A 26,322-nucleotide genomic window follows, 5' to 3' on the forward strand; every position below is an offset into this window, starting at 1 on the left:
GTTGTAGCAGGAGTTGATAAAGTTGCACAAAAAGCTGTTAACAACAGAACTGGGCCTTAAGCCCAGCTCACTGGCCTGGTCCAGTTCTTTCCCAGAATAAGGAAGCCTGGATTAATGGGAAGTCACACAACTGAGGCAGAGAGGGGCTCGACCCCCAGCCAAAAGCCCAAAGCTCTCCAGCTCCATGGGCTCTCCCTCTCCCAACTGCAGCTCTCCTTGGAATTTGGGAGCTTTCCAGCAGCACAAGCAACAAACCACAATCAGCTTTTGAGGAGTCTTTTTTATTAAGATAAATCCAGCAAAATTCCTAACAGTGGGTACATACAACCAACCTGCCCTTTTTGAAAAGAAATGTTTGTATTTCATTTAAAAACAGGATTACACTTTTATTTATTTATTTTTCTCTTTTTTTTTTCAAAACTGACAAAATAAAATTACATTTGGGAAACAACAGATTTCCAGCTCTTAGGTTTTTTTCATGAAAATAGCTCACCTTCTTTATAAAAGCAACCCACAGAACCACTGGAATGTTTCACACGGTTATTTGTTTTGAGACCTCCCCACTTTAAGAAACCGTACAACACATACAAGGGAAAAAATTAAAATCTGAAGTCTGTAAGCATGACTTACACAAAAAGGGACACACTGACAGAAGTCAAAAGCTACCACCACTTATTCTTTCCATGTACCATACAAACTATTACAATCACAAAATTTAAAAACAATGACTTTTTTTTTTTGTTGTTTTGTTTGTTAGGGATTTAATTCCCAAGTAACCGAGATGAAGATGTTCCATAATTAAATTCATGCTAAAAAAACCTGCATTTATAAAATAGTTGATAAAAATATTCCTCTCTGTTAACAATACAGCATGGAGGTACGGATACCAAATGATGGAGATATAGGGCAGGGTTAACATTACTCGGACTTGGCTTCCTTATCATCAGATGCTTCAGCAGCTGGTGCCTAAAAAAGGGGTTGGGAAGAACAGAAATATTACTGGTAATGCTATTGGATTCCAATCTAACCAGCATCAAAAAGACACCAGTTTGTTAACACAGACATGGACAAGGCTTTGTGTGGATAGACGGGAATGCACAGAAAATATTGACACAAGAGTGTGCTGATAATGCTTAAAATGAAAACAGAGGAGTATTAATTAGTGAGGTAATTTTGGAATAAATCCCTGAAGAGAGGCAGAGGTTTGGAATGTATTTAATTTGGATCAGTGGTATGTTAGGGGAAGTTCAAACCCTCATGACGGGGCACCGGAAGAATTGCACATCAACCACAATCCCGCTCTGTCTGAACTCTAGGAAATCACTTCTCACCTTTCTCTCTAAAAATGTGCTTTTACTTTTCAAGTCAACACACCAAACCTGCAAAGCTCCCTCAAAGCCCCTCTGAAGCACATTAGCCATGCAGTGCTTTAACCAGGCAGCTCCTGATCTTGGCTTAGAAATGAAAGAATAAAGGACCCTTGGCTGGATGGTGACACCCAACCCCTGAAGAGACACCACTGTCAGTGACAGAACACAACGGGCTGTGCCGTGGGCCAAGAGAGCCCTGAGAGAACACTGCTCCACTATCAGCAAGGAATCTGCTGGGACAATCCCTCAGCAGCTGATGGAGCCTGCAGCTGGACAGAGCAAAAGGCAGCTGAGGTAAGGAGCTGCCACAGCAGGGACCTGTGAGAAGAGGCTGCAGATAAGAGACAACATCGAGTTTACTTTGCAAATCTCTTGCTGAATTGTTCTGAGGCAGATAATTGTTTTAAAGAATTGTGTAGAACTTAAAACCAGATTTCTGGCTCAGCACCAAGCCGTGGTGAGCAGCAGAGGAACCCAGCAGTCCAGAGGGGCTGTGCAAAGCCAGCTCAGGGCTGGAGGGTGGTGATGTCCTTGGGCTCCACTGCTGCTCAAACCTGGGCATTGCTGTGAGGCAGCCCCAGGAGGGGCCAGGGCCAGCAGGCAGCACCTGTGGAAGGGCTCCAGCAGAGCAGGAAGGAGCTGGGAGGGGAAGGCCATTCCTGCAGGCTCTCCTGGGCAGGTACCACAGCTGCTCTGTCCTCACAGTGTGGCAGCAACCCCCCCACCCTCTGGAGCCCAGCAGAGCTCCTGCAGCTGCACTTCCAGCACATCTGGCTCTGTTCCCAGCTTTAATGCAGCTAAAGTACCTCATTAGTTTTGGTATCTCCATTTTCAGAGTGGTTTTCTTCTTTAGCATCCTCTTGCTTAGTTTCCTCTTTGCCTTTGGCTCCTTTCTTCCCTTTTGTTGCTGCCTTTTTGTCCTCCTTTTTATCATTTGCTGCCTTTTCTTTCTGTTAAGAAAACAGACAGTGAAATATTAAATCCTATTTTCCACCTTGTACATCAGCATGTTCTCAACTCCAAAACTCTCTGCACAACCTCCTTCCACTCCCCAAAATTCCTGTTGAAAAAGATGAGATCAAAGATTCACAGGAAAAATGTTTTCCTTCTGTCTATCCGGAATGTGGGATATATATTCTGCACAGGGAAGTGCAGAATATAAAAAGCAGCCATGGCTGGGGTTAAAAGAATTCTTATTTTAAACAGGCATTCAATTAAATTAACTAAAAAATGTTGAACTGGCTTGTGCTTCTGCCCTGCTGCTGAAAGGCAGCCACAGAACAAAACCAACATGTGCAAACACCAGAATACTCAGATGTGCTGTTAATGCAGCAGTATCTATTTAGAAAACTGAAAAAAAGCTGTAGGCAAAGGACTTTCCCCCTTCCCTGCCAGAAATATTCCTTGTGATAATAAACCACTTCCACGCCAGAAAAACTGGGGGCTCAACAGCATCACTTTGCTAACCACAAGAGAGCTGCATTTATTATTTAAGTGCAGTTTCTTATAGGTGGATCAGGCTAAATCAAAACAAACCCCAGAACTTGATGCTTCTGTAGTAATAATTTTCCATAGGCAAGGTCAGATCCTGACCCAAATACCTGACCCTCATTAGTTTCACTTCCAAGGATGTGCCTCTTGCTGCCAATAAGCAACAGCTCTGCCTCAGCCCCTTGCTTGATTAACCTACTTCCCAGAGAGGAACCAGAAACCCTGCAAGATCTACTCACAGCTGAGTGAGGATAAATGAAAATTACTGGATATACATTTATCCACTCAGGAGATTCGTCTCAGTGACTACGAATTACCAAAGAGTTACAAAAAAGTTTACTTTCTTATTTCAATCCCTCAGTTATTAATGCACAGTTAATTCACCTTAAAAAGGTGCTGCTAAGGCCAAACTCAAGAGTATTAAGGGGTAAAGTCACCTGAGTCTTCAATTATTAAAAATTCACAAAAATTAGGAGTAAATCCTCCAGTAATGCAGAAAATTTAATATGGGGTCAAGTTCATTCAGTGAGTGAGGGTCTCTTTCCTCTCTAACCTCTCACTCCTCAATCTGAGGGATTTCATCCCACCTGGAAAACTCCTCTACAGTGTGGTGTCAGGACTCCCTGCCTTGGGAACACCCAGTATCCTGGTGCTATCTGGCACTGAGATTTAGCATTACAATTGTGCTATGGCACTGCTTATTTGTTCCCTTATCCTAGGGAAAAAAAAAAAAAACCCACAACAAAGAATTAACAGAGGTAAAACCAATTCTCTGTGCTGGAAAAGTCCCTCTCTAGAAAGCATTGGAGGAGAATCCAGGGAAAACTGGCTTCCATGGCTGGACTGACTGGAGATAAAGAGTCCCACAGGACACAACAGGTCCTCAGCTACAGCATTGTGTTCATTTCCCTCAGTAATTTTGACCTAGAAATGGCAACAACAGTTCAATTATCCTGTCCTGCATTTTAGAAGTGACAAAACTACTTTGCCAGCTCCATGATTTTCAAGATGGCAAAATTTAACAGGTGAAATATGTTCTGACACACAGGAAACCATTCCCAGATCTCAAATAAAACACTTGGGGCAGACGTGAATTAAGAATGCCTCCACAATTCTTACTCCATCACCCTTTGCACAGGTTTGGATGCAGTTTGAGGAGCTCTGGAGAGCTCAAGTGTCCTGGCTTCCAACACTTCCCAAGTCCAGCTGGGGGCAACTCCCAAGGCACAGCTCCCAGGGGATACCTGCATGATCCCAAAGGCAGACCACACCACCCAGTTATGCACTGGGGGCCCAAACAAAGCTTTGCCAGTCCCTTACAGACCTAAACTCCTGCATCCCTGTTCCTCCAACTTTTCACATTCAGTTCAGGCACCTTTGGTGCGTAAACCCCACGACATTTTCACAGAAATAAAAAAGCAAACTTGAGAAAAAAACCCGAATAAAATAATGTGGCTGATCCAGTGCTGCCCTGCTCTGTGTGCCACCAGCAGCTGGCCCTGCTCTGCCACCAGAGGGAAGTGCAGTGCAGAGAGTCCAGTGCTCCATCCAGACAGGAATGGGGTCCAGAATTCCAGCTGCACGGCAAGATGGAACGGGAACACTTCGCTGTGCACAGCACTGAGGTCACAGAGCTCAGCACAGAACGACACCTGGGGTTCTCTGTCTTTCCCATGGCACCTCTGCTGTTCCACACAGGATGTGGAGGGAACAGTTCCCTCACCTGGAAGTCTGCTGGGCCACAGGCAATTGCAAATGCCTTTCCAAAGGAAAAGGAAAGAGCTCCTGCTTTTCCCAGCCCATCATCTCCCTCTGCAACCAAAGCTTCTCTGTCCCCTGTGCTTTGCCCACCTCATCATCCCAAACCACACGGAAAATTTATGATGGGAACAGGTGAAAAACAATCCCTGCAGTTTTGTTGCTGGGGAGTTTATTGTTTTTGTCTGGGGGTTTTTTAGCTGAACATCCTAAATGTTTACAGAAAAATCTAACTAAAAAGCACTGCAAAGTGATGGCTGGGAAGTCTGATAAGAAGGGGATGGAAAGAAATCCCTCAGGGACTGCAGAACTGCCCCCTTTGAAATTTTAAACTGTTGCTCCAAACTAAAAATGAGCTTTAAAAAGTTTCTATTCTAATTATACTGTCAGACATGCCAATGTTTTTGACATTTCCAAAAATATCCAGCTGAAGGGGTCTCTAGAACTCTGAGTGATTAAAATGTGATAAACTGATAACTAACTGCAGAGAGGGCCTCAGAATGGAGATATAGTAAGAAACTGTAATTAAAAGCACAATTTTCAATGCCTCCTCTAATTGAGTCTCTGATCTCTATTCCAAGCATCATTTTCCCAACAATGCACTATATGAAACTTCAGAATGGCCTTGTAAAACAGCAGCAAAGCCTCACCACAAGGGATTTCAGATCTGCTCAGTTTACCACATTCCTTCAGTAAAATTGGATAAAATTATGTCTTTCCCATTCTTTCAGCTCACATAATTCCATCTTAAAGCTTTCAGGGTAATTATGAATAAGCAAAGTGGTAAGTTGTGGGGGGAGTTATCCCTGTAAAAACCTCAAGAAGGAAAACACAACTTCAGTTCCAGACCCTTACCTTAGGTGCTGCCTTTTTGGGCTTTGGCTCCGGTTTGGGTGGAGCAGGTTTCTGCAAAAAACACAAGGAATAGGTCAGGTGAACACCAGAAATAAATATTTATTTTTATTTTTTCATGAGGATTATGTTGGTAACTTTTGAGTATTATTTGTTGGCCCTGTGAAAAATCAATGGGCAAATTACCAGGCAAAGGAGAGAGCAGGTGACTTACAGAGCTACGAGCATTTGTACGGAGAAGTCCTACAGGGAACAAATCTATCTTGGAATCAATATTCCCTAACTCTGGATACTTGTGCCCAGATGGAATGTGCATTATCACAGATGTTGTATCTCATGGGAGAAGCCTGGGATGTGGGGATGTTCAGGGAATGGAAACATGGAATGGGAATTTTAAATACTGTAATACTCTAAGCGTGCCTTTCTCAGTTGTGGGGGAAAAACCCCAACAGTTTATTTTCAACTGTCCCCATCCCAAGTGATAAAATATTAAAAGATAAATACAGATACTCACAGCAGATAGTCTGGCTGACCTTCTCTTTGGCTGCACAAGGAAAGACATGTCAGTAAAATTCAGAGAGCACATAAAGCACAGCTTTCCCATAACTGCCCCCCAAAGTAACATGGCATCATGAGACCCCACAAAAATCCTAAATTATGGGCATTATGGTGAGGGCCTTGATGCCTCCCCATCCCTGACAGTGTCCAAGCCAAGCTGCATGGGGCTTGGAGCAACCTGGGATGGTGGAAGGTGTCCCTGCCTGTGGCAGGGGGTGGCACTGGATGAGTTTAGGATCCTTCCAACCCAAACTACGCTGTGATTCCATGATCCTTGTAGGTCCAGCTCAGGGCATTCTATGATTTCCTAGAAGTGCACCTTTGCTCAGCACTTCTCTGCTGCCACTACTTTACTCTGCTGACACGGTAAGGGATGAAGTTTCTTTGCTTGCAGGAGTTGTGAGGCTAAAAGGGGCACGTTCCCACCAGAACCTGTCCCTGACCTCAGCCCAGAGGAGCTGCTGGACCCCCAGCACCACCTCAGGGGACAGTGATGGCCCTGAACACCCTGAAACCAGGCACAGGCCGCCCCCAGGAGCTGAACACCCCTCATGAGCTGCCTGGGCTTCCCAATTTCTGCAGAGGCCCACAGGAATTCTTGGAGTGAGGACCACACACAACTCCTACCTCCTCCTTTGCCTCGCCTTCAGCTGGAGCCTGCAAGGAAAGGGAGACACTGAGGTGAGAAGGCAGCACCGTCCTCTGTGACTCGCCTGAGCCCCGAGAGGAGCCGGGGGGGGCTCGGGGGGCCCTCCAACACCACCCCTGGCAATGGCGGCCTACCCCCCGCCTTCCGCCTCACGGACTACAACTCCCACAATGCCCAGCGGCCGCCGCTGCTACGTCACCACGCCGAGTTCGAAAAGTTCCCGCCAATTTCCCCTCACACAACAAGGTCGCCGCGGGCCCCGCAAGGACAATGAGGGACAGCCGGGGACGCGGCGATCGCGCCCGCCCGAGCCCTTCCGAGCCGCTCTAGGCCCCCGGCGGCCCCGTCCCGGGCCGGGAGGCGCCTGGGCCGGGTCAGAACGCCTCGGGGCGGGGGCCTCGGGGACTTAAAGGCGCCGGCGTCGCCGCCCCGCCCCCCCAGCCCGCGCTGCGAGGGGAGGGGGGGGCGCCCCACATTCCCGCCACCCCAAAGTTCCTGACTACGGCCATAAATCCCTTTTCCCCGCTTTCCTTCAAGGCCAGTTTCAAATTCTGCGCCGCCTAATGGCCCCAAATTACCATTGCACAACCATCTGGTATGACAAGAAGTGGGAGGCAAAAAAAAAAAAAAAAAAAAAAAAAAAAAAAAAAAAAAAAAAAAAGAGAACAAAGGCAAACGCAGGAGAAAGAGGCGACATTTAAAGGCGAATCCGGCCGGGAATGGCGCGATGGGGATTAAAAGGCTGGCGGAGGTGGGTGGGGGGCTCCGGGGGGGTGGTGGCGCAGGTTTTGGGGGGGTTTGTCCGCCCCGCGTTCCCCACAGGGGCAGCACAGCGCTATGGCTGTTTGTAATCCAGCATGGAGACACCGTGCTCCAGCCTTCTCGCTGCCCAAACAAAACAGCCCAAAAGTGAACTCGCCGCGCCGCCCTGCCCGCCCGAGCCCCAGCCCTCCGCGCCCCGCTCCGCTACAGGACACGCACCGAAAATTAAAAATGCAGAAAAAGGGAAACCAACCAAAAAACCCCCAAAAAACTCCACACACACACGCGCGCGCGCGCTATTTTTTTTTTTTTTTTAACAGCTAAATTTCCGCGATTGCCGCTTTAATCTCTCCCCCTTCGCTCCCCATCTGCCTTCCCTCGTTTTGTAATTATTTTTTTTTTTGGTACTTACCTTTCTTTTGGGCATAGTTGCACCTTAATAGTTGATTGCAAAACCTAATAGAGATAAGATATCGAAAAATAAATGGAAGCGGCGAAAAACTGTTCCGACCGTCCTGCAAAAAAAAAAAAAAAAAAAAAAAAAAGACAGGGAAAAAAACCCCAAAAATAAAAAGGAAGATGTTTAAAGGACCAAGAGTTAATTGCGGCAGAAACTGAACAAAAAAAAAAATCCCCCCCTCTTTATTGCAAACAGTAAAATACACCAACACGCAACCAAACTGCATGAATGGGGAGCGCGAGATGGGCCCGGCCGCTGACTGACGGCCGCAACGGCCAATGGGGGCGCGGGGAGAGGCGCGGGGGCGGGGCGTGGGCGGGGCGGCCGTAAGCGCGAGCGCCGCGCGCTTTCCGCGTGTGCGCGACCCGGAGCGCGGCCCCGCCGCCGCCGCCTCCGCCCGCCCGCCCGGGGCCCCGCGCCCCCTGCCCTGCCCTGCCCGGCCCGCCGCCCGCCGCCCCGGAAACTTCCCGCAAAGTTCCCGCAGGCCGCAGGAACACAACATGGCCGCCTCGGCCCCGCGGCCTGCGGGAGCGCGGCCGCCGCCGCCGCCTCACGGCCCCGCGGTACCTGTTGGAAAGGGCCGCGGCCCGCCCGTGGCCTCTGGGCCGGCGGACGGAGGGACGGAGGGAGGGAAGGGGCTGCGGCCTTTGCCCGGCCCGGCCCGGCCCAGCCCTTCCCCGCGCGGGGCCCGCGGGCGGTTTAACTGCCCCGGGATGGTCGGTCGGGGCGCTTGGGGCTCTGTCGGGCTCCGGCACCTCCGCCGGCGCCGCTGAGGATGGCCCCGAGCGGGGCCTGCGGGCCTGAGCGTGCTCACAGGGTGAAGTCTCGGGTTTCGGCGTGGATTAAGGAAAACCAGCTCTCGTTTCCATCAGAGCTGCAAATGTCTGGCAGTGCCTCCACCATCTATTTTGTGTATTTCCAAAGGGAAGGCACAAGGTGTGTTAATACCGCCTTCAGGACCAAAGCACTTTGCACTAAGGGTTGAAGCAGGAGCTGCGGCTCTGAGGTGTCACTGTTCCTGCCCAAGGCCAGGACAACCCTTCTATAACCTAGAATAACCTAGGTTATTTAACCTTTCTATAACCCAGAATAAAGTGGATTCTACAATCTTCCTAGAAGGCTGGTTCCAGCACCCAAAAGCCTTAACCCGCCAAAGTTTTCCCCATCATCTAAACTGTACTTTGGTTGTGAATTTCAGCTTCTTTGTGCCGTGTCCAGCAGATCCAAAGAGCATCAAATTCCAATAACATTTTACAGACTGCATTGTTTCACATAATATTATAATTTTCTCCCTAAAACTTGGTTTTTCTAGACTAAACAAATTCTTGGAGGCTTCATGATCTCATAGGCCATATTTTCGGAACCTTTTGTCATTCTTGGGCTCCTCTGGGCTCCACCTTCCTGTCCAGGTCTGTATTCAGTAATCAGGTTAATTAGGTAACAGATCTGAGCATGGCATTTGCAGAGTCAGCAACAGCATCACCATGTTGGTTCAGACTCTTCCTGATCCCCTGTAATCCCTGGATCCCTTTCAGGGCTGCTCCCTGAACAGCTGTTCCCCAGTTCTCGACAAATTCGTGGTGACTTTTTGATTTGTCACCTTTTACGTCACCTCCCTCTCCAAGGGCTGGGATGTCAATGGCTTATTATCTTCCTGCACCTTGCAGTTAAGCTGAGCAATTTTCCGTCCACGGAGCCACCCTTCTTCCCCTTCCTCCAGTCAATGTTGATCCATCAGTGCCATTATTATTTTGTTAAAACACACCAATTATTTAAGGATGGTCTGACTGGCCTCCTGAATTATGGGAAGGGCATTTTCCAGCCTCAGTGTAACCATGTAACCAAATTCAGTCACGCCTCCTGCAAGTTCTCCTGCCTTAATCAATATTCTAAATAGTGTTTCTAGTAGTTTTCTCCATCCTCTGAATTAAATGTGGCCTGGAACACATTTCAAGAGCTGTTGGTCTCCAAGTTCTCCATCACCATCAAGGTTTGTGCTTGAGTTGCCTCAGGAAGTTTGTCCTGTGTCCCTGCAGTTACTCTGTCATCTTTTCTATATTCTGGGAGAATCTTTGTGGAAGCAAAATGGGAATTTATTGAAGGGTCTGTCAGCATCTTCTGAACAATTTGCACAACCAAAAGTTTGGATCAAAATGTGCAAGTGAAGCACAGATTTAAAATCCGCAACTGATTTTTGCATTATATTTGCTCTGCCTTCTTTTTCACCTTTACATTTTCTCAAACACTTTTATTTAAAAGAAAAAAAATTCATTAAATCACAAACTGACCTAAATAATGATTAGTGAGAAGATGTTTTCCCTCTAAAGAGACAGGATAAACTGCTGTGAGAGGCTGTTATGCTGCAAGTATAAATGGCTGTAACTATTCAGGAAATAACAGACCTGGCTGTAACCAGGAGAGTAAGTTTATTCTGGAGTATCAGTTTGTAACATGTGACTTTTTGGATGTTTTTGCCCAGACTGGCATTTTTTATTCCATACAAAATCACCTAAAACTGAATTTATGAACCATCTCAAATCAAAGCAATGAATCAGAAATTAATCTTCTTTTTATGTGCCACTTTCAATGAGAAAATTCCATGCTAAGATTTGAATTCTCTTCCTGTAAGGAGTTGTTGACTCCAGAGGCAAAACCATTCCAGTCTGCAAATAGAAACATGGGACTTCATCAAACCAAAAGTGACCAGCGCAGGATGGTCAGTCTGAACAGCCCACACTGAACTTAGAGAGTGATGCTCAAATGTTGAGGAATGGTTTGAAAATTGGGAGTGTCCTGAAGAGGAGGAGGGCCTGCTCCTGATATCAGACATCTGTAGTACTTCAGGAATGTTTTCCTACTGAAGTAGATCAGGACATTCCTGAAAAAAGGCAGAACAGACCTAAGTCGCTCTTGGGTGATTGACTTCTCACCTTCCGGAACAGGCAGTCGGATACATGTTCCTTTCTTGTTCTTTTGTGCTAAAATTCATGGGGATTGGAACATTAGGATATTCCTTTCCTCACATTCTGCTCTCAGCTTGGTTCATTTAACTGTGCAACAGCCCCACAGTCACGAGTTCAGAGGAAGGGAAATTAGGATTCTGAATGTGTCATAGTCATGGCACATATGAACAGTAATATTAATACATATTTTTGTGGCAAAATACCACAAAACACATTTTTGTGTTCTGTACCTGGTGTTTGAAGTGTCCTTCTGCCTTATTTTATATAACTTTTGGGACGAGTGGATTATTGATCTACAGAAGAGGTTTGTGCTTGGTTAATTTTATAGTTTGTCCTGGGTGATTCTGTGGTTTGTCCTGGGTAGAAATTGATTTCTGTGTCAAATTCAGTATTGATTGCAATAAAACATTTAGAGCTTATTAATTTGGGGAGATGAGGATGAGGAATTTAGGATTCTCACTGAGTCTGTTTATCTGTGCTTCAGTAAAATCTTTGGCTTAGCTACAGCTTCTTACCTGGTTCCCGATAATGAAGGAGATAAATACATGCTCCAGAATTGTATTAAACACAAAACACAGGTAAGAGGATACAAAAATGACTTCCAGGGAGCTTTGGGCATCTATCCCAAAGCAGGAGCTCACACTGGGGTTGTCTGGACTCCCTTGATAGTCAACAGAAAAATGCTGGCACCTTTGGGAGCTGGTGCACTCCACTCTAGGACAGATGTTCAGCCAGGAATTCTAAACCAGAAAATGTGTTTCCTCATCGAACACAAAGGAGATTATTCACAGATTTGGTGCATGAAAACAAATGGAAATGTCTATTTCCACTTACAGCACACTGGCACAGGTTTCCCAGAGAGGTGGACTCCCCATCCCTGGAAGTGTCCAAGGTCAGGTTGGATGGAGCTTGGAGCACGCTGGGGTAGTGGAAGGTGTCCCTGTCCATGGCAGGGGATGGAACTGGATAACCTTGAAGGTCTCTTTCAATCCAAACCATCCTGAGATTCTATGAGATACCTGATTTTCAGCCCAAATAACAGGAATAGTTGTTCTGTTAATGCTGTTTTAGGACACTTTGCTCAACTGGACCTTCAAGGGTGGTTGCCCTGACAGAGGGAAGACAGAATCCTGAAATCTGCCAACAACCTTGTCTGGCCCTGGCTCCCTGTGACCAAGGACTGGGCTGGACAGAACATAGTTTGCGCTCTGAGCACTAAATCCTGCCTTTCTCAAGCCCATCCCATGAGAAACCTGCAGTTCCCACTGGCTGTGAGCTCTGGAAGGAAGGAAGTGGGGCTGCAAATCATTATCTGCTGCCTGCCATAAGGTGTTGGGGATTTTTACATTCTTGGAGATGCCCCTTGCATTCACAGTCTTGGGCTTTGCAGAGGCCTTGGGGTCTCCTAGGACTGAGTCAGCTTTGGTCAAAAGGTCTGCTCATAGACTTGCTTGCTCCCAAATTCTCTGGGAATTTTCAAATGGCTTGAGGGAAGGCTTTTAATAAAGTAAGTTCAAAATCAGTGCTAAAGGTAGGATGGTTTGTGAAACTTTGCTGAGCTTTTTTGGTCACAACCCTCTCGCTTGCTGAGTGTCCCTGGGAATGGATTGTAAAAGCTGGGAGCACCATCCGTGTCCTGAGGCTGTGTGTGGAAGCAGTTTTACCCACTCCAGGGGTGCAGGGAGGACCATCTGGCAATGGTTAGGTTGTTATTATTCGCTGTGTCCATTGATTCTACCCCAGCCCGATGCTTCGGTGCGAGACAGATCCTCAGGCGAGCTCATGAGTTCCTGTCTGGGAACTCCCCACCCTCCTCCTCCTCCACAAACACATGCAAAAAACTCACTGTGGTTTTCTGCCCCAATTTTGTCTTTTCTGCATGTTCCTCTTAGCCCTCCATGGCAGACTGGTATTAGAAATCATCTTTCAGGCCTCCTGCTTCTGCCAAGACTGAAAAAATTACTTATTGTGGGTTTGAATATTTTGTAAGTAGTGTGTCAAACTCCGATTTTTACACAATTATCTTTATGTTTCACTTCATAGAATCACAGAATCCCGGGAAAGAGCCTTAAAGGTCCTCTCATTCCACTCCCAGTCACCCCCAGTCTCACAACCCTTACAGGGCACAATTTCTTCCTAGCACCCAGTCTAGATCTGCTCTTGATCAGTGGGAAGTTGTTACTCCTTGGAGGTATCTGTAGTCTTGCAGCTGTAGTATTCTTTTCCATGTACTTCCTTTGAGTACTCCAGGGTAACTCTGCCCTTCAGGAGCAGGCACAGAACTTGCCAGAGCCCTGGCTGGCTGCTGGCTCAGGGCTGGGAGGATGATTGATGGTCAGTCTGGAGCACAAGGAAAAGTAGGGATTAAATGCTAAGTGAGGAGTTGTGTGTTTTCCAGCCCCGCTCTGGATGGGAGATTGTCTTCAAAACAGGGAAGTGGTGGAGTCACCATCCCTGAAAAGGTTCAAAACTGTGTAGAGGTGACATTTGGGGAGATGGGTTAGAGGCGGCCTTGGCGGTGCTGCATGAACGGCTGGATCCAGGGTCTCAGAACGCTTTTCCGACCTAAGTGATTCCATGGTTCTTTGGAAGCACTGCTGACCCCCACCCCCCAAGGCACCAGCGCGGACGTCCCCGGGCCTCCAGTGTGCCACAGAGCCCCAAGCAACTCCTTCCTCCCGTTCTTCCTCCTCCTCCCTTTCTTCCTCCACCTCTTCCTCCTCCTTCCTGGCCGAGGGGAGCGGGCCGGGCCTGCCCGCGGTACCGCCGAGCGCCGGCAGGGGGCGCGCCCCGGCAGCCAGCGCGGGGCCTGGGGGCTGAGCGGGGCCTGGGGGGCTGAGCCGGGACTGGAGGGGACTGAGCCGGGACTGGGGGGCTGAGCCAGGTCGGGGGGGGGCTGAGCCGGGCCTGGGGGGCTGAGCCGGGACTGGGGGGACTGAGCCGGGCTTGGGGGGGCTGAGCCGGGTCTGGGGGGCTGAGCAGGGGTTGGGGGGCTGAGCAGGGGTTGGGGGGGACTGAGCGAGGCCTGGGGGGCTGAGCGGGGCCTGGGGGGGGCTGAGCCAGGCCTGGGGAGGCTGAGCGGGGCCCGGGGGCTGAGCCGGGCCTGGGGGGCTGAGCCGGGACTGGGGGGCTGAGCCGGGTCTGTGAGTGCTGGGCTGGGCTGGGCAGTTTTGAGGCAGCTGCACTGTAATGTCACTCACTGGTTCCACTGCAGAGGGGGAAAACAGTTCCCGCTCTGAGCCCTGTGACTGACCCCCTCTGCCCTGTGCCTGCCACAATCACTCCTAAATCAAGGAAACCTGGCTTTGCCGAGTTTCCGCATGAGGAAGATCTCTTGGACATCTCCATGTGCTCCCACAAAGTCTTTGGAGCAGGGGAGCAGCTTCCACTTCCCGTGGCACAGGATGCAGCAGGACACGGGCAAAGCCAGGAGACGCTCTCTGTGTCGCAGTTTGTGCTTTGGCTCCAGTTCCTGCCAGGCTGAGACTGGGAATGAAGGATGGATTTCTGATTTCCTGTTGAGGCACAGCCTCATGTTACTCACAGGTGGATTCTGGATTAATTTCTCTCCGTGATTACAAAGCAGCTGTGGAGCATGTGGGAGCACGTTCTTCCTGACCTCTTGGACAAGAGGGAATTTGCAGTTGATACTGCAGTATCTTTCATTGTGGGATTCTCCTACAGTTCCGTTTTTAAAACAGCTGAATTTGCCAGCACTCAGAAGGCTCCATCCTTGCCTGTGCTCTAAGGAAAAAGCAAGAGGATCTTTGCCATCACTGGCAGAATTTAGTGTGAAATCTCAGGATGACTCTGGGATGGCCAATCCCTTGGTCTTCCCTTTTGGGAGCAGCTAAAATTTGGTCATTTTGCTTTAGGTTTTTGGTCTACATTGAGAAGGGTATTTCCTAGCTTCCCAAGTGTTTAACAAAACACTTCACTTCCCAAGTGAAAACAAAAACACCGTGAATTTTACAGGAGCAGCGTGGGAATAGAAAACATAACAATTTCCCACCGATAAAGTAGAAAATTTACTTTTATGACTCAAGAAAACCAAGTTGTGTCAACAATATCTGATTCCTATATTGCTCTTAACTTAATAAATCTCATTTCATGAAGATAAAATGCCTCCTGGAGTGCACTTGTGAGAGTAACGATGATAGCAGCGTCTTTAGGAGGCAGGAGGACAAGGTGCAGCTGACTCCAGGTGGATCTCACCTCTGAGGAGCTGATCCCGAGTCTCCAAGGAGAGGAGAGCTGGCAGCCAGCCAGGAATGTGGCAAGGGAGCCCAAAGTTCAAGTGACCTTCCCTCTCCCATTCTCCACCTGCATTTTGTCCTCCTTTCTGACAAGCTGTGGTTTCTCCCTCCTGCCTTCCTTGCCATGAATCAGGTTACACACTGGAGCCAGCAGGAATTCCCAGGGTGTTTCCGAAGCAGCTGGAAAGGGGCTGCACAAACACAACTGAAGAAACATTCCCTGATGAATTTTAATCTCCTGGACTTGACTCAGTTTGTTTTAAACAGATTAGAAAGTACACCATTTGTTTTAATGAATTTTGAAATTCCTTGAGCCAGGGAATTTTTATGGCATACCATCATCCTCAATAAATCTTGGTTTATTGCTTTATCAAACATACTTAAAACTCGTGACTGCTTCAAAGATTCAGATAAGTATCATAAGTAATATCAAACTGAGGCGTGTCCTCCTCAAAACAGTTTTCTTTCCATTACTATTAGCAAATTAATAAACCGAATATAGATTACTTAATTCAGTTGTTTTTAATTCAATGGGTTTTTTTAAAGATAGTATTTTATTGTTAGAAAAACTAATAATTTGAAACAGGAACGCTTGTTTGGAAAACTCATTTCAGAAACACCACCTCGTTTTTTGCCAAGAGCAGAACAAACATCTTGCTTTCATCTTAGCTTGTAGGTGTAAAATTGTAGCTTCCTGTGCTTATAACTGTACATATCCCCCATTTGTTGTGAACCTGCTATCAGAATAGATAATAAAATTTATATGAGGAAATAGCTGGAGTACCAGATGCAAGTGGGAGACAGGTGCTGGATATAAATTTCCTTCAGTAACGTGTCACCACGACTATAACAATTAAAATGTGAGGGATTCGATACCTTTTGTATGTGTGTATAAGATACTTTACAATAACCACAGGCACGCGAAGAACTCCTCTGGACGCCACCTGTCCTTTGGCACGGGCTGGCACATCACTTGGGCAGCACCTTCCGCGCTGGAATCGGTTTTAAAAGGAAAATTGTTAATTCTAAACATCATTACCCAGAAACAGCCACCCACACACCCCTGACTTCTTGTGCCTCAGGTCGCGGTCAGCGGCCGGGGCGGGAGCGGGGCTGGAGAGGGGCTGGAGCCGGGGCAGGAGCCGGGGCAGGAGCCGGGGCGGGAGCGGGGCTGGAGAGGGGCAGGAGCCGGGGCAGGAGCCGGGGCAGGAGCCGGGGCGGGAGCGGGGCTGGAGAGGGGCTGGAGCCGGGGCAGGAGCCGGGGCAGGAGCCGGGGCGGGAGCGGGGCTGGAGAGGGGCTGGAGAGGGGCTGGAGAGGGGCTGGAGCCGGGGCAGGAGCCGGGGCAGGAGCCGGGGCTGGAGAGGGGCAGGAGCCGGGGCTGGAGCCGGGGCAGGAGCCGGGGCTGGAGCCGGCGCAGGAGCCGGGGCAGGAGCCGGGGCAGGAGCCGGGGCAGGAGCCGGGGCAGGAGCCGGGGCTGGAGAGGGGCAGGAGCCGGGGCAGGAGCCGGGGCTGGAGCCGGGGCTGGAGCCGGGGCTGGAGAGGGGCTGGAGCCGGGGCAGGAGCCGGGGCTGGAGCCGGGGCTGGAGAGGGGCAGGAGCCGGGGCTGGAGCCGGGGCTGGGGAGGGGCAGGAGCCGGGGCTGGAGCCGGGGCTGGGGAGGGGCAGGAGCCGGGGCTGGAGCCGGCGCAGGAGCCGGGGCTGGAGCCGGGGCAGGAGCCGGGGCTGGAGCCGGGGCAGGAGCCGGGGCAGGAGCCGGGGCTGGGGAGGGGCAGGAGAGGGGCAGGAGCCGGGGCTGGAGCCGGGGCTGGAGAGGGGCAGGAGCCGGGGCTGGAGCCGGGGCAGGAGCCGGGGCAGGAGCCGGGGCAGGAGCCGGGGCTGGAGCCGGGGCAGGAGCCGGGGCTGGGGAGGGGCAGGAGAGGGGCAGGAGCCGGGGCTGGAGCCGGGGCTGGAGAGGGGCAGGAGCCGGGGCAGGAGCCGGGGCAGGAGCCGGGGCTGGAGCCGGGGCAGGAGCCGGGGCTGGAGCCGGCGCAGGAGCCGGGGCAGGAGCCGGGGCAGGAGCCGGGGCAGGAGCCGGGGCAGGAGCCGGGGCTGGAGAGGGGCAGGAGCCGGGGCAGGAGCCGGGGCTGGAGCCGGGGCTGGAGCCGGGGCTGGAGAGGGGCTGGAGCCGGGGCAGGAGCCGGGGCTGGAGCCGGGGCTGGAGAGGGGCAGGAGCCGGGGCTGGAGCCGGGGCTGGGGAGGGGCAGGAGCCGGGGCTGGAGCCGGGGCTGGGGAGGGGCAGGAGCCGGGGCTGGAGCCGGCGCAGGAGCCGGGGCTGGAGCCGGGGCAGGAGCCGGGGCTGGAGCCGGGGCAGGAGCCGGGGCAGGAGCCGGGGCTGGGGAGGGGCAGGAGAGGGGCAGGAGCCGGGGCTGGAGCCGAAGCAGGAGCCGAAGCAGGAGCCGGGGCAGGAGCCGGGGCTGGAGCCGGGGCAGGAGCCGGGGCTGGGGAGGGGCAGGAGAGGGGCAGGAGCCGGGGCTGGAGCCGGGGCAGGAGCCGGGGCAGGAGCCGGGGCTGGAGAGGGGCAGGAGCCGGGGCTGGAGCCGGGGCAGGAGCCGGGGCTGGAGAGGGGCTGGAGCCGGGGCAGGAGCCGGGGCTGGGGAGGGGCAGGAGAGGGGCAGGAGCCGGGGCTGGAGCCGGGGCAGGAGCCGGGGCTGGAGCCGGGGCTGGAGCCGGGGCTGGAGCCGGGGCAGGAGCCGGGGCTGGAGCCGGGGCTGGAGCCGGGGCAGGAGCCGGGGCTGGAGCCGGGGCAGGAGCCGGGGCTGGAGAGGGGCAGGAGCGGGGCAGGAGCCGGGGCAGGAGCCGGGGCTGGGGAGGGGCAGGAGCGGGGCAGGAGCGGGGCAGGAGCCGGGGCAGGAGCCGGGGCAGGAGCCGGGGCTGGAGAGGGGCAGGAGCGGGGCAGGAGCCGGGGCTGGAGAGGGGCAGGAGAGGGGCAGGAGCCGGGGCTGGAGCGGGGCAGGAGAGGGGCAGGAGCCGGGGCTGGAGAGGGGCTGGAGCGGGGCAGGAGCCGGGGCTGGAGAGGGGCAGGAGCGGGGCAGGAGCCGGGGCTGGAGCGGGGCAGGAGAGGGGCAGGAGAGGGGCAGGAGCGGGGCAGGAGCCGGGGCTGGAGAGGGGCAGGAGCGGGGCAGGAGCCGGGGCAGGAGCCGGGGCTGGAGAGGGGCAGGAGAGGGGCAGGAGCGGGGCAGGAGCCGGGGCAGGAGCCGGGGCTGGAGAGGGGCAGGAGCGGGGCAGGAGCCGGGGCAGGAGCCGGGGCTGGAGAGGGGCAGGAGAGGGGCAGGAGCCGGGGCTGGAGAGGGGCTGGAGCGGGGCAGGAGCCGGGGCTGGAGCGGGGCAGGAGAGGGGCAGGAGCCGGGGCTGGAGAGGGGCAGGAGAGGGGCAGGAGCCGGGGCTGGAGCGGGGCAGGAGAGGGGCAGGAGAGGGGCAGGAACCGGGGCAGGAAAGGGGAAGGAGCGGGGACAGCAGCGGGGCTGGAGCCGGGGTAGGAGAGGGGCTGGAGCCGGGACAGGAGCCGGGGCTGGAGGGCAGCCGGTAACGACAGAGCTCAGCACGGAGCCAAGAGTCCCGGGGAGCGGCCGTGAGGGGACCCGGCCGTGAGGGGAGCGGCCATGAGGGGACTTGGTGCTGAGCAGAGCCCGCACTGAGGGGAACCAGCCGCTACCATGGCGACCCCCCCACGTTTGGCTCTTTCCCTCTCTCTGTCCCCGTCCTCCGGTGTCCCCCGGTGTCCCCCCGCCGCCCTGAGGCGCCCACCCCGCCCGACCCCCGCGTTTGCCGGCGCGGCCCCGCCGCCATGGCTGCCCCGGCCCGCCCCGCGCGGCTCCTCGAGAAAACGCTCCTCCTCTCCCCTTTCTTTCTCCTTCTTTTTCTATTTTCCCTCCTTTCCTTTTTTTCCCCCCCAATTTATTTATTTAATTCATTTAAAAAACCCCCACCATTTTCCGCCCTTCCGGGCTGGGGCGGCGGTAGCGCGGGGCGAGGCGTGGCCAGCGCTGCCGCCGCCTCCCCGCGCCCGCCCTCCCGCCTCAGCCCCGGCCCGCGCCCGCGCCGCCGCACACACCCACCCACCGCCCGCCGGCCCCGCGCCTCGCCGCTCCCAGCATGGTCATCAAGGTCTACATCGCCTCTTCCTCCGGCTCCACGGCGGTAAGGGCACCGGGGGGAACTCGTGCCGGGCGGGGCGGCGGGGGCGAGGCCGGGGGGCCGCGGTCCCCTCAGGCGCGGTGCGGGCGGTGCTGCCGCCGCCGCCGACGGGAAGCGCCGTTTTCTCGCCCAGCCCGCGCCCCTCGCCCTGTGCTGGAAGGCAGAGACACCACTGTTTAGGGGTTTTTTGTTGTTGTTGTTGAAGTTAAATTCTGCATGTGTTGTCTGTCATTCGGTTTTGATGAGTTTATTCCCCGTTGGCTGTGGCAGGCGTGTGTGGCCGCTGTCCCAGTAGCCGCTGGTTCTGTCCCCGTTGGGAATTCTGGATTTCGCTTTTCTCAGCCCCGGTGTGTTGTAGGCAGAGCTCGGGCTGTGTTTTTCAAAGGGGAAATAAAGAGATAACAGAAATAGCGGGATTTGTGCCTGGGTTCAGGTGTGTAGCTCTGTGTCCTCAGGATCATCTGGTTCCTGTTTGATCCATGTGGGAGGTGCTCCGGGGCTGGAATCCGGGGGATTTGGCTGCACTTGGTATGGATGTGCTGGAGAACTGCAAAATGCCAAGTACTCAGAAAATGCCAGCTATTGCAGTTAATGGTCAGTGACTTTTACTGCGGGGAGATAAAGATCTGAGCTGTGGCTGTATGATGACCTTTTCCTGTCACTGCTCGTGCTGCAGGTCCCCAGACTTTGGGGGGACAGTGATGTACGGAAGATGAAAACAAGCCCTCGCTGCGTTTTCTTTCTTTGCTTGAGTGCAGCCACTGGTCTGTGGGCTTCAGCAGATCAGATAGCAGTTGATGAGCCTGGGGTGACGGGCTGCAGATGGCACAGGAGCCTGTGCCTCAGGTGTCCCTGCTGTCCCTCCCTCCCCGGGCCATTTTTGTTAAACTTGATGCCAGCGTTGACAGCGCTGCTGGTGAAAAGCAGGGGATTACTTTTATCTGGGGAGGGTCTTGAAATCTTGACTAGTTCATTCATAAAAGGGATCCAGAGGGATTTCTGCTGGGCTCGTACAGAGCGATCATCTGGAAGGAAAGCAGCAGATTGGAAAAGTAATCCTTTCTTTCTGTTGCAGCTGTTAATAGGTTTCAAGTTGACTGCTTCAGTTGCTATAGATTTTTATCAGCGCCCTCTTCACGGCACCTATTGATTTCTGTCTGTCTGGTGATACTGAGCTCCAGGGGTGCAAGCACAGATCTCAATCCCAACTGTGTTCTTCTGCTTTTAAATTAAGTTTTTAATTATTAGCTTAGCGTTTTCTACAGTGTTTGCCTGGTCCTTGTGTGGGCTGTACACGTTACAAAGCTCCAGCCTGACTAACTGCTGCCTTTTCAGGCTGCTTTGTGCATCCCTGCCCGTGGAATTTGAATGCGGCGTTGGTGTAGTCTGTTTTTTGGGGAATTCGGGCGTAATGTGCACATAATTGCCAGTTTTATGACGTGTGCATTTATATATACACACACACACACACACATACAGTCATGCCTGTGTCTAAAGCTGGAGCAGCTCAAGGGATCTTGTGGTAATGAGCAAGACTTGCACATTCTTAGGTTCCTGCGTACACTGAGGGTGTTTCTGTTGGCAGGACCAGCCCAGCACCTCTCTGGGTGATGTTTTCTTTCCAGTGTAAGAATTTTAATCGATGTTTCAACCTGAAGTAAGGCAGAGAGGCACCTCTTTGGAGGGAATGGGAACGAGTCGTTTCGGTGGCTCTTAAAACTGCTGGTGAGACAGGCTTTGCTTGGGGGACCAGAGAAGCCTTTCTGGGTGCTGAATTTGAAATAACCCACTCCAGGAATGGAAAATCCACATCAGAGAAGATTGCTACAGAGGGATGGAACAGAGACAAGGCTGTTTGCAGCAAAGTGACTGAACTGGGTAACACCAGCCTGGGAAGGGCTCTCACTCCTGCTAAGTCATCTTTGTACTGTGGGGACACCCAGCTCTGTGTTATTTTGGGTTTTAAAAGGCTAATTTGGCTGAGTAGAAGGAAACCAGAAATAAGTATCAAATCTCCTCCTTCCTGCCCCATTTCTGGAAGCTGAAGAAGCTTTTGTGAGACTGGAAAGTGTCTTCCACTGAGGGGAAAAGGGTTGGGGTTGCTTCACACCTCGTGCCCTGGGGCTGTGTCTTGGAGGGTGCCCAAATTTTGTGGTCTGTTATTGGCAAAGTCTTGCTTTGTTATATGGTATAATTTGCCACATCACAGTGTATAAAATGTTTCCCCAAGGCACTTTTCTCTATGATGTTTATATTCAGTATGATGTATCTGTGAGGAAAAAACACTGTGTGAAGCTCACATCTAAGCGAAGACATTTTATGAGTGTGTTTCAAGGGATTTCTGGAAAGCATGATGATTGACATCTTGTCTGGCCTCCTATTTGAATTTCATTCCATAATGTGATAGTTCCAGCAGCAGTTTCCTGCTGTGTTTGAAAGTCTTGCTTGGGAAGTGGCCCCTTGTCTTTAATCTTCCTCACCATGGATGCTGTGCTGGTGAGTTTGGGCTGGGCAGGGATGCACGGGGACTGTAATTACAAGGATGAGGTGAGGACACCCACATGGGAATGTGGCATGTGGAGCTGCTGTGCAGGAGCCTTCCTGCTTGGCAGGCAGTCAAAGTGAGCAGTGTTCCTCAGCCTGGGACAGTGGTGGAGGCTACGGACAGAAAAGAGACGGAAATGCCACATTTGGAAGTGTGGGAACATCGCAGGAACAGCGACTGCTGGCTGTGAGAGGGGTTTCACTGCAACCTCCCATTCAAATCCTTCAGGAGGTGGAAGGGAGAGAGGCCTAAGACTTGCTCCTGCTAAAAAAGGATACAAGGAGGGAAGAAGCTGAATACACATATCCAGTGTGTGATTTTTCTCCACAGGATTTTGGTATTTTGTTGATCTTGGGCAAGAGGTGCCCACAACCAGAATCCCTTTCTTCCTGAAGGCAGCTGGATTGCCCATTTCATTGATCTCATGTAGAAGGGAACCAGCTGCTTAAATTCTTGGTCTTATGAGTGTGCATTTGTTGCCAGCAACTGCAAAGGTCTTGAGTATGGACTTTGAGAGAATTGTATTTGTTCATCCAAGAGCCCCCTGCAGTTCCAGGGGTATGGCAGAACCTGGGGGCTGTGGCTGTGGCACTGAAGTGCCAGCACTGGTTGTGGTGGGCTGAGCTCTGCCCTGTGCCACTGCCACTGCTGTGGGCTGTGCAAACTGCCACATCAAACGTCTGGTGTCCAGATGCTCCTTGGAGCCAAGTGCTTCATCCTTGTGATCTCCATCCCAGATTTCCATCTCTCCCAGCTCTGCCCTCCTCCCTTGTTTTGATGGCTGTGTCAGTGGTTTTCTTGCCTTGCCTCCTACTGCGACTGCAGACACGGCAGAAAGAAGAGATGATCTCCAGAGTCAGAGTCCCATATTACACAGATCTGCTGCTGTCTGGGGATGGTTTTAGAGAGGAAAGGAAATTTTAATTTACTTTTCACTCACAAAGTTAAGGATGTGGTGGGGTTCATATTTTTCTTGTATTGTCTTCTTGCTTGGGAAAGGATCTGGGTCTTCTCCCCACCTCCCAGGAAATCAAGAGGAAAGTGGCCCATGGTCTGGAGAGTGAACATTGGCTTGCAATTACTCTTCTCTTTTCCCAGTAAAGCACCAGAGAACTTGCAGGTGCTATTGAGACATATAACTAGTGGCAAGTGCTTCCTGGAGCATTCCAGGGGAGAACAGCCCTGGACAGGAGCTGTTGGAAATGCTCAACAGCTCAGGGCTTTAGGAGGGCTGGTGAGGCTGCTCCATCTTTGAAGTTTGAATCCCAAGGAGGTACTACTTGGAGAGGTGGAGACTGTATAAAAAAATTTACATTTTGCATTTAAATCCCTCTGGGGTCTTTTTTCTCAGGTGGCCACAATAAATGCCAATAATGCCACCCTTACAGAGAATGAGCAGAGTCTGTGTGCTTTATGTTTGTGTTGTTTGGCTGCCGTGAGGTGTCATGGACTCAGAGAATCATTCAGGTTGGAAAAGGCCTCAGAGCTCATCGAGTCCAACAGCTTTTCCGTGGCGGTGCCGGGCCGTGGCAGGAGCTGGCTGTGAGGGGAAATGCACGCGGTCCTTATCAGTGTGGATCACAAGTGTCCCTTGTTCTGCTGCCCCGCTGGAGGTTCCCAGCGGGCTGTCCCAGCCCGGATGTCCCAGCCGTCACGTCTGTCCCTGCGGAAGCCCCGAGCAGTGGCTGCAGACAGTCAGGAGCAGCTCCTGAACTTCCTTGGGCTGCCTGGCAGGGCAGTTCATGTGGGAAAAAAACACTGATAAAAGCCCTAGGTAAACAGTTTGTGCTGTGATGTAAGTTTAGATAAACGCACATATTATGGGGAAATAAACTGCATCTGTAGTTAAAAAACCATCTCACGGTGTGTGTATGTTTTTGGGATATTCAGCTCATGCAATTTATATACCATGGATGAAAACTGACTTGTTAAGCTAGGTATTGATTTTTAGACCCCTCTTTTGTGGAAACATAACACCTGTGAAGAACTTTTTTGGATACTCAGCATTCACCAAAGAGAATTTCTCTCAGTAAAATGGTAGGAGTTGTTCTGAGTTAGAGCTTTTGGAATGGAAGGCAAAATCTGTAATGTGGCTCAAGCTCGGATATGTTCCATCTGCCTCCTGGGTTGTTTTTTGTAAAGTCATTGTTCCAAACTTGAGATAAGTCAAATATTTTTCTTAAAATATTGCATTCAATTTTTTAATGGAGCCAGAGATTAAATTGATTGCAGTTGTTACAATAGTTTTAATATATCAAAATAAAAAACATTCTACTGTGCTTAACTAAAACCAGTTTCTGACAGCAGGAGAAAGATGGAAAAATCTATTCCACAGTTAAAGCCAGGAAAGGCTTTTTGCTGAGAATTTTTCTATGTTGTATATGTAGGTAGGACAGTGTTTATCCTGAGGTGGTGCATCAGGATTATGTCTCTGCCTGGGGAAAAGAAGCAGATTTTGGGGAGAGGGTGGATGCTGTCAGCTTGTGCTGGCTTTCCCTTGGACCCTGAACTGCAGCACATTCTACGACAGGATCCACACAGCGTCATATCAGGGCTAAGCACTTGTGCGTTTTAAATAAATATTTATAGAGTTGAGCACAGAACTTTCCTTGTCCTGGGGCATTAAAGTTACACTGACAAAATTCCTCTAGAAGTCAGTGAATTGGCATCGGCGTTAACGAGCAGAGGGTGCCAAGACTTGAGTCTCTGCAGGGTTATTCTTATTCCTTCCAGGAAAGGAGGAATTGGGGAGAGGGGAGGCAAAGGGAACTACACCAACATGGACATAATTCAGCTGTTCAAGGTCAGAACAGAGTTGAAATACTCCCCTCTATGACAAAAACAAGAGCTAAGGATGCATTGTTGCTGTTGCCAAAGGGAGGTGAGCTCTGCCTGTTCCTTGCGCTCCCCAGCCTTAGAAGCACCAGTCTCAGGGCCTGGCACTGACTAGAGAGATGGAAACCTGAACCAAACCCACATTTTATATCAGTATCCTGCTATTCAGGAATATCTTCTCAAACATGGAAGTTCAGTGTAAATGCTGTTTGTTTAACCCTGGCTGTACACAGGGGAGACTTTCAGTTTATGATTAAATTTAAATGCTTTTGTTGGTCAGATATTTAAAAGAGCCTGAAAGAGCTTTAATTGTAATGCTTACCTACTGTTTGTCTCAGAAAAAAAGCTTCCATCCCAGAGTGCATCCCTCCTGGGACAGCAGCTCCAGCTCAATATTACGGCCATTTTCTAACGCTGAAAAGGCAACAGAGTGAGACTGAGCTTTAAAGCACCAGGAAAAAATGTGAAGGGTCAGCATCCAACTGGCCTGACTGAGGTTTGTGCTCTCAGGATACAGCTGAAGTTGTTTTCACATCCTGACTTACAGCTCCTTCCTGGACTTGGTTTCCCCTGTGAGACGTGGATGTGGTGATTTATTTCTTTAATTAATGATCTGAAGTTCAGTTTTCGTGGGGCTGTTTCCCACAGGAATCAGCCTCTCTAGAATTTCGAAAGGCGCTTGAGTGTAAAATTTTAACTATTACCTGTTGTTTGATTGCTGGAGTGAAGAGAGGAGCCAAAGGCAACTGTGGTTTGGAAAAGGATCTCAGGGAAATCTGGGAGCTGCGAGCCATCTTCCGGTGCTGCACAAATGGATGTTGTTCTTCACTGGGCTCTTTCCCAGAGAATGGTGGACAGGGACAGGGCAGGGAGGAGAGTCAGTGCAGTGCCACAGGAGAAAGCTGTGCCTCACACCTGAGCTACCTGGAGCACAGGAGAGAGGGTGATCCGTAACATTGAATCCCTGGACTTCTGGAAAGCTGTGGACAAGCATTAGCCAGGTTAAAAATTGTTTTTTTCCAGAAGGAAACTAAGCTGCTGTGGGATAAGAGAAAAGGATTATTTGTTTTCTTTTTGGCTTATGTAATTGATTGCACATCAGTTACAGAAAGCAGATAACAATCAAGATTTAGAAATATCCAGGCAGCTATTACAATCTGCAGAAATTACCCGGACATTCCCACAGAGATCTGTGCTGGACTCTAAGCAAACAGTGCAAGAACAGCCGGCTGTTGCTGTCCCAGTTGGAAAACTGGGAAGAAACAACAGTTGTCCTGTTCAAGAACGAGGTTTAAACTCTGCTAAAATACTTTATAGCAGAGAGGTCTTGGACCCATACTCTGTAATTCTACAGAAGTACCATATTCATGGCTGTAAAAAGCAAACAGGATGTCAGGAATGTTTAGGATGGGAAAGGGCAAAAGAAAAAAGCACCCCATTGGATAAATGTATGGTGAGTGTGTCTTTAGTAGACTGGAATCGTTGTCCTTAAATGATATAAGAAAGTGAGAAAAGAGAAGAAAGTAGGGTGAGGTGATCACTGTAGGAGGAACAACCAAATAAGGCAGAATTTGCGGATAATAAGGTGGAAGCTGTGACTGTTCCATCCCTGAAAGTGTCTGAGGCCAGGCTGGATGAGGCTTGGAGCAA

The 26,322-nt window shown here is 51.1% G+C and overlaps 2 protein-coding genes across 4 annotated transcripts in view; one reads left to right on the plus strand and one right to left on the minus strand.

Moving 5' to 3' along the window:
- Positions 1-265: 265 nt before the first annotated feature.
- LOC310922679 (non-histone chromosomal protein HMG-14A) lies at positions 266-8,535 on the minus strand. 3 transcript variants are annotated; one of them, XM_083883415.1, is made up of 7 exons: positions 8,468-8,535; positions 7,853-7,896; positions 6,657-6,686; positions 5,986-6,015; positions 5,475-5,525; positions 2,177-2,320; positions 266-966 (listed from the first exon to the last, which is right to left on the minus strand). In XM_083883415.1, the coding sequence occupies exons 2-7, from the start codon at positions 7,865-7,867 to the stop codon at positions 919-921; spliced, it is 318 nt and encodes a 105-aa protein (XP_083739541.1). In that variant the 5' UTR covers positions 7,868-7,896; positions 8,468-8,535; the 3' UTR covers positions 266-918. The 3 variants fall into 3 exon arrangements, with proteins under 3 accessions (XP_083739541.1, XP_083739539.1, XP_083739540.1); XM_083883413.1 differs by having other exon boundaries at positions 7,853-7,955; positions 8,468-8,511; XM_083883414.1 differs by lacking the exon at positions 8,468-8,535 and adding an exon at positions 8,110-8,168.
- A 10,606-nt stretch (positions 8,536-19,141) lies between these two features.
- Positions 19,142-26,322, plus strand: part of SH3BGRL (SH3 domain binding glutamate rich protein like) — a 29,900-nt gene continuing 22,719 nt past the window's right edge. The window contains exon 1 of the mRNA XM_083883430.1: positions 19,142-19,295. Within this exon, the coding sequence (XP_083739556.1) occupies positions 19,251-19,295 (45 nt within the window). The 5' untranslated portion in view covers positions 19,142-19,250. The remainder of the gene's footprint in view (positions 19,296-26,322) is intronic.

This window comes from Zosterops lateralis (assembly GCF_965231275.1).
Source record: "Zosterops lateralis genome assembly, chromosome: Z".
Taxonomy (NCBI): Eukaryota; Metazoa; Chordata; class Aves; order Passeriformes; family Zosteropidae; genus Zosterops; species Zosterops lateralis.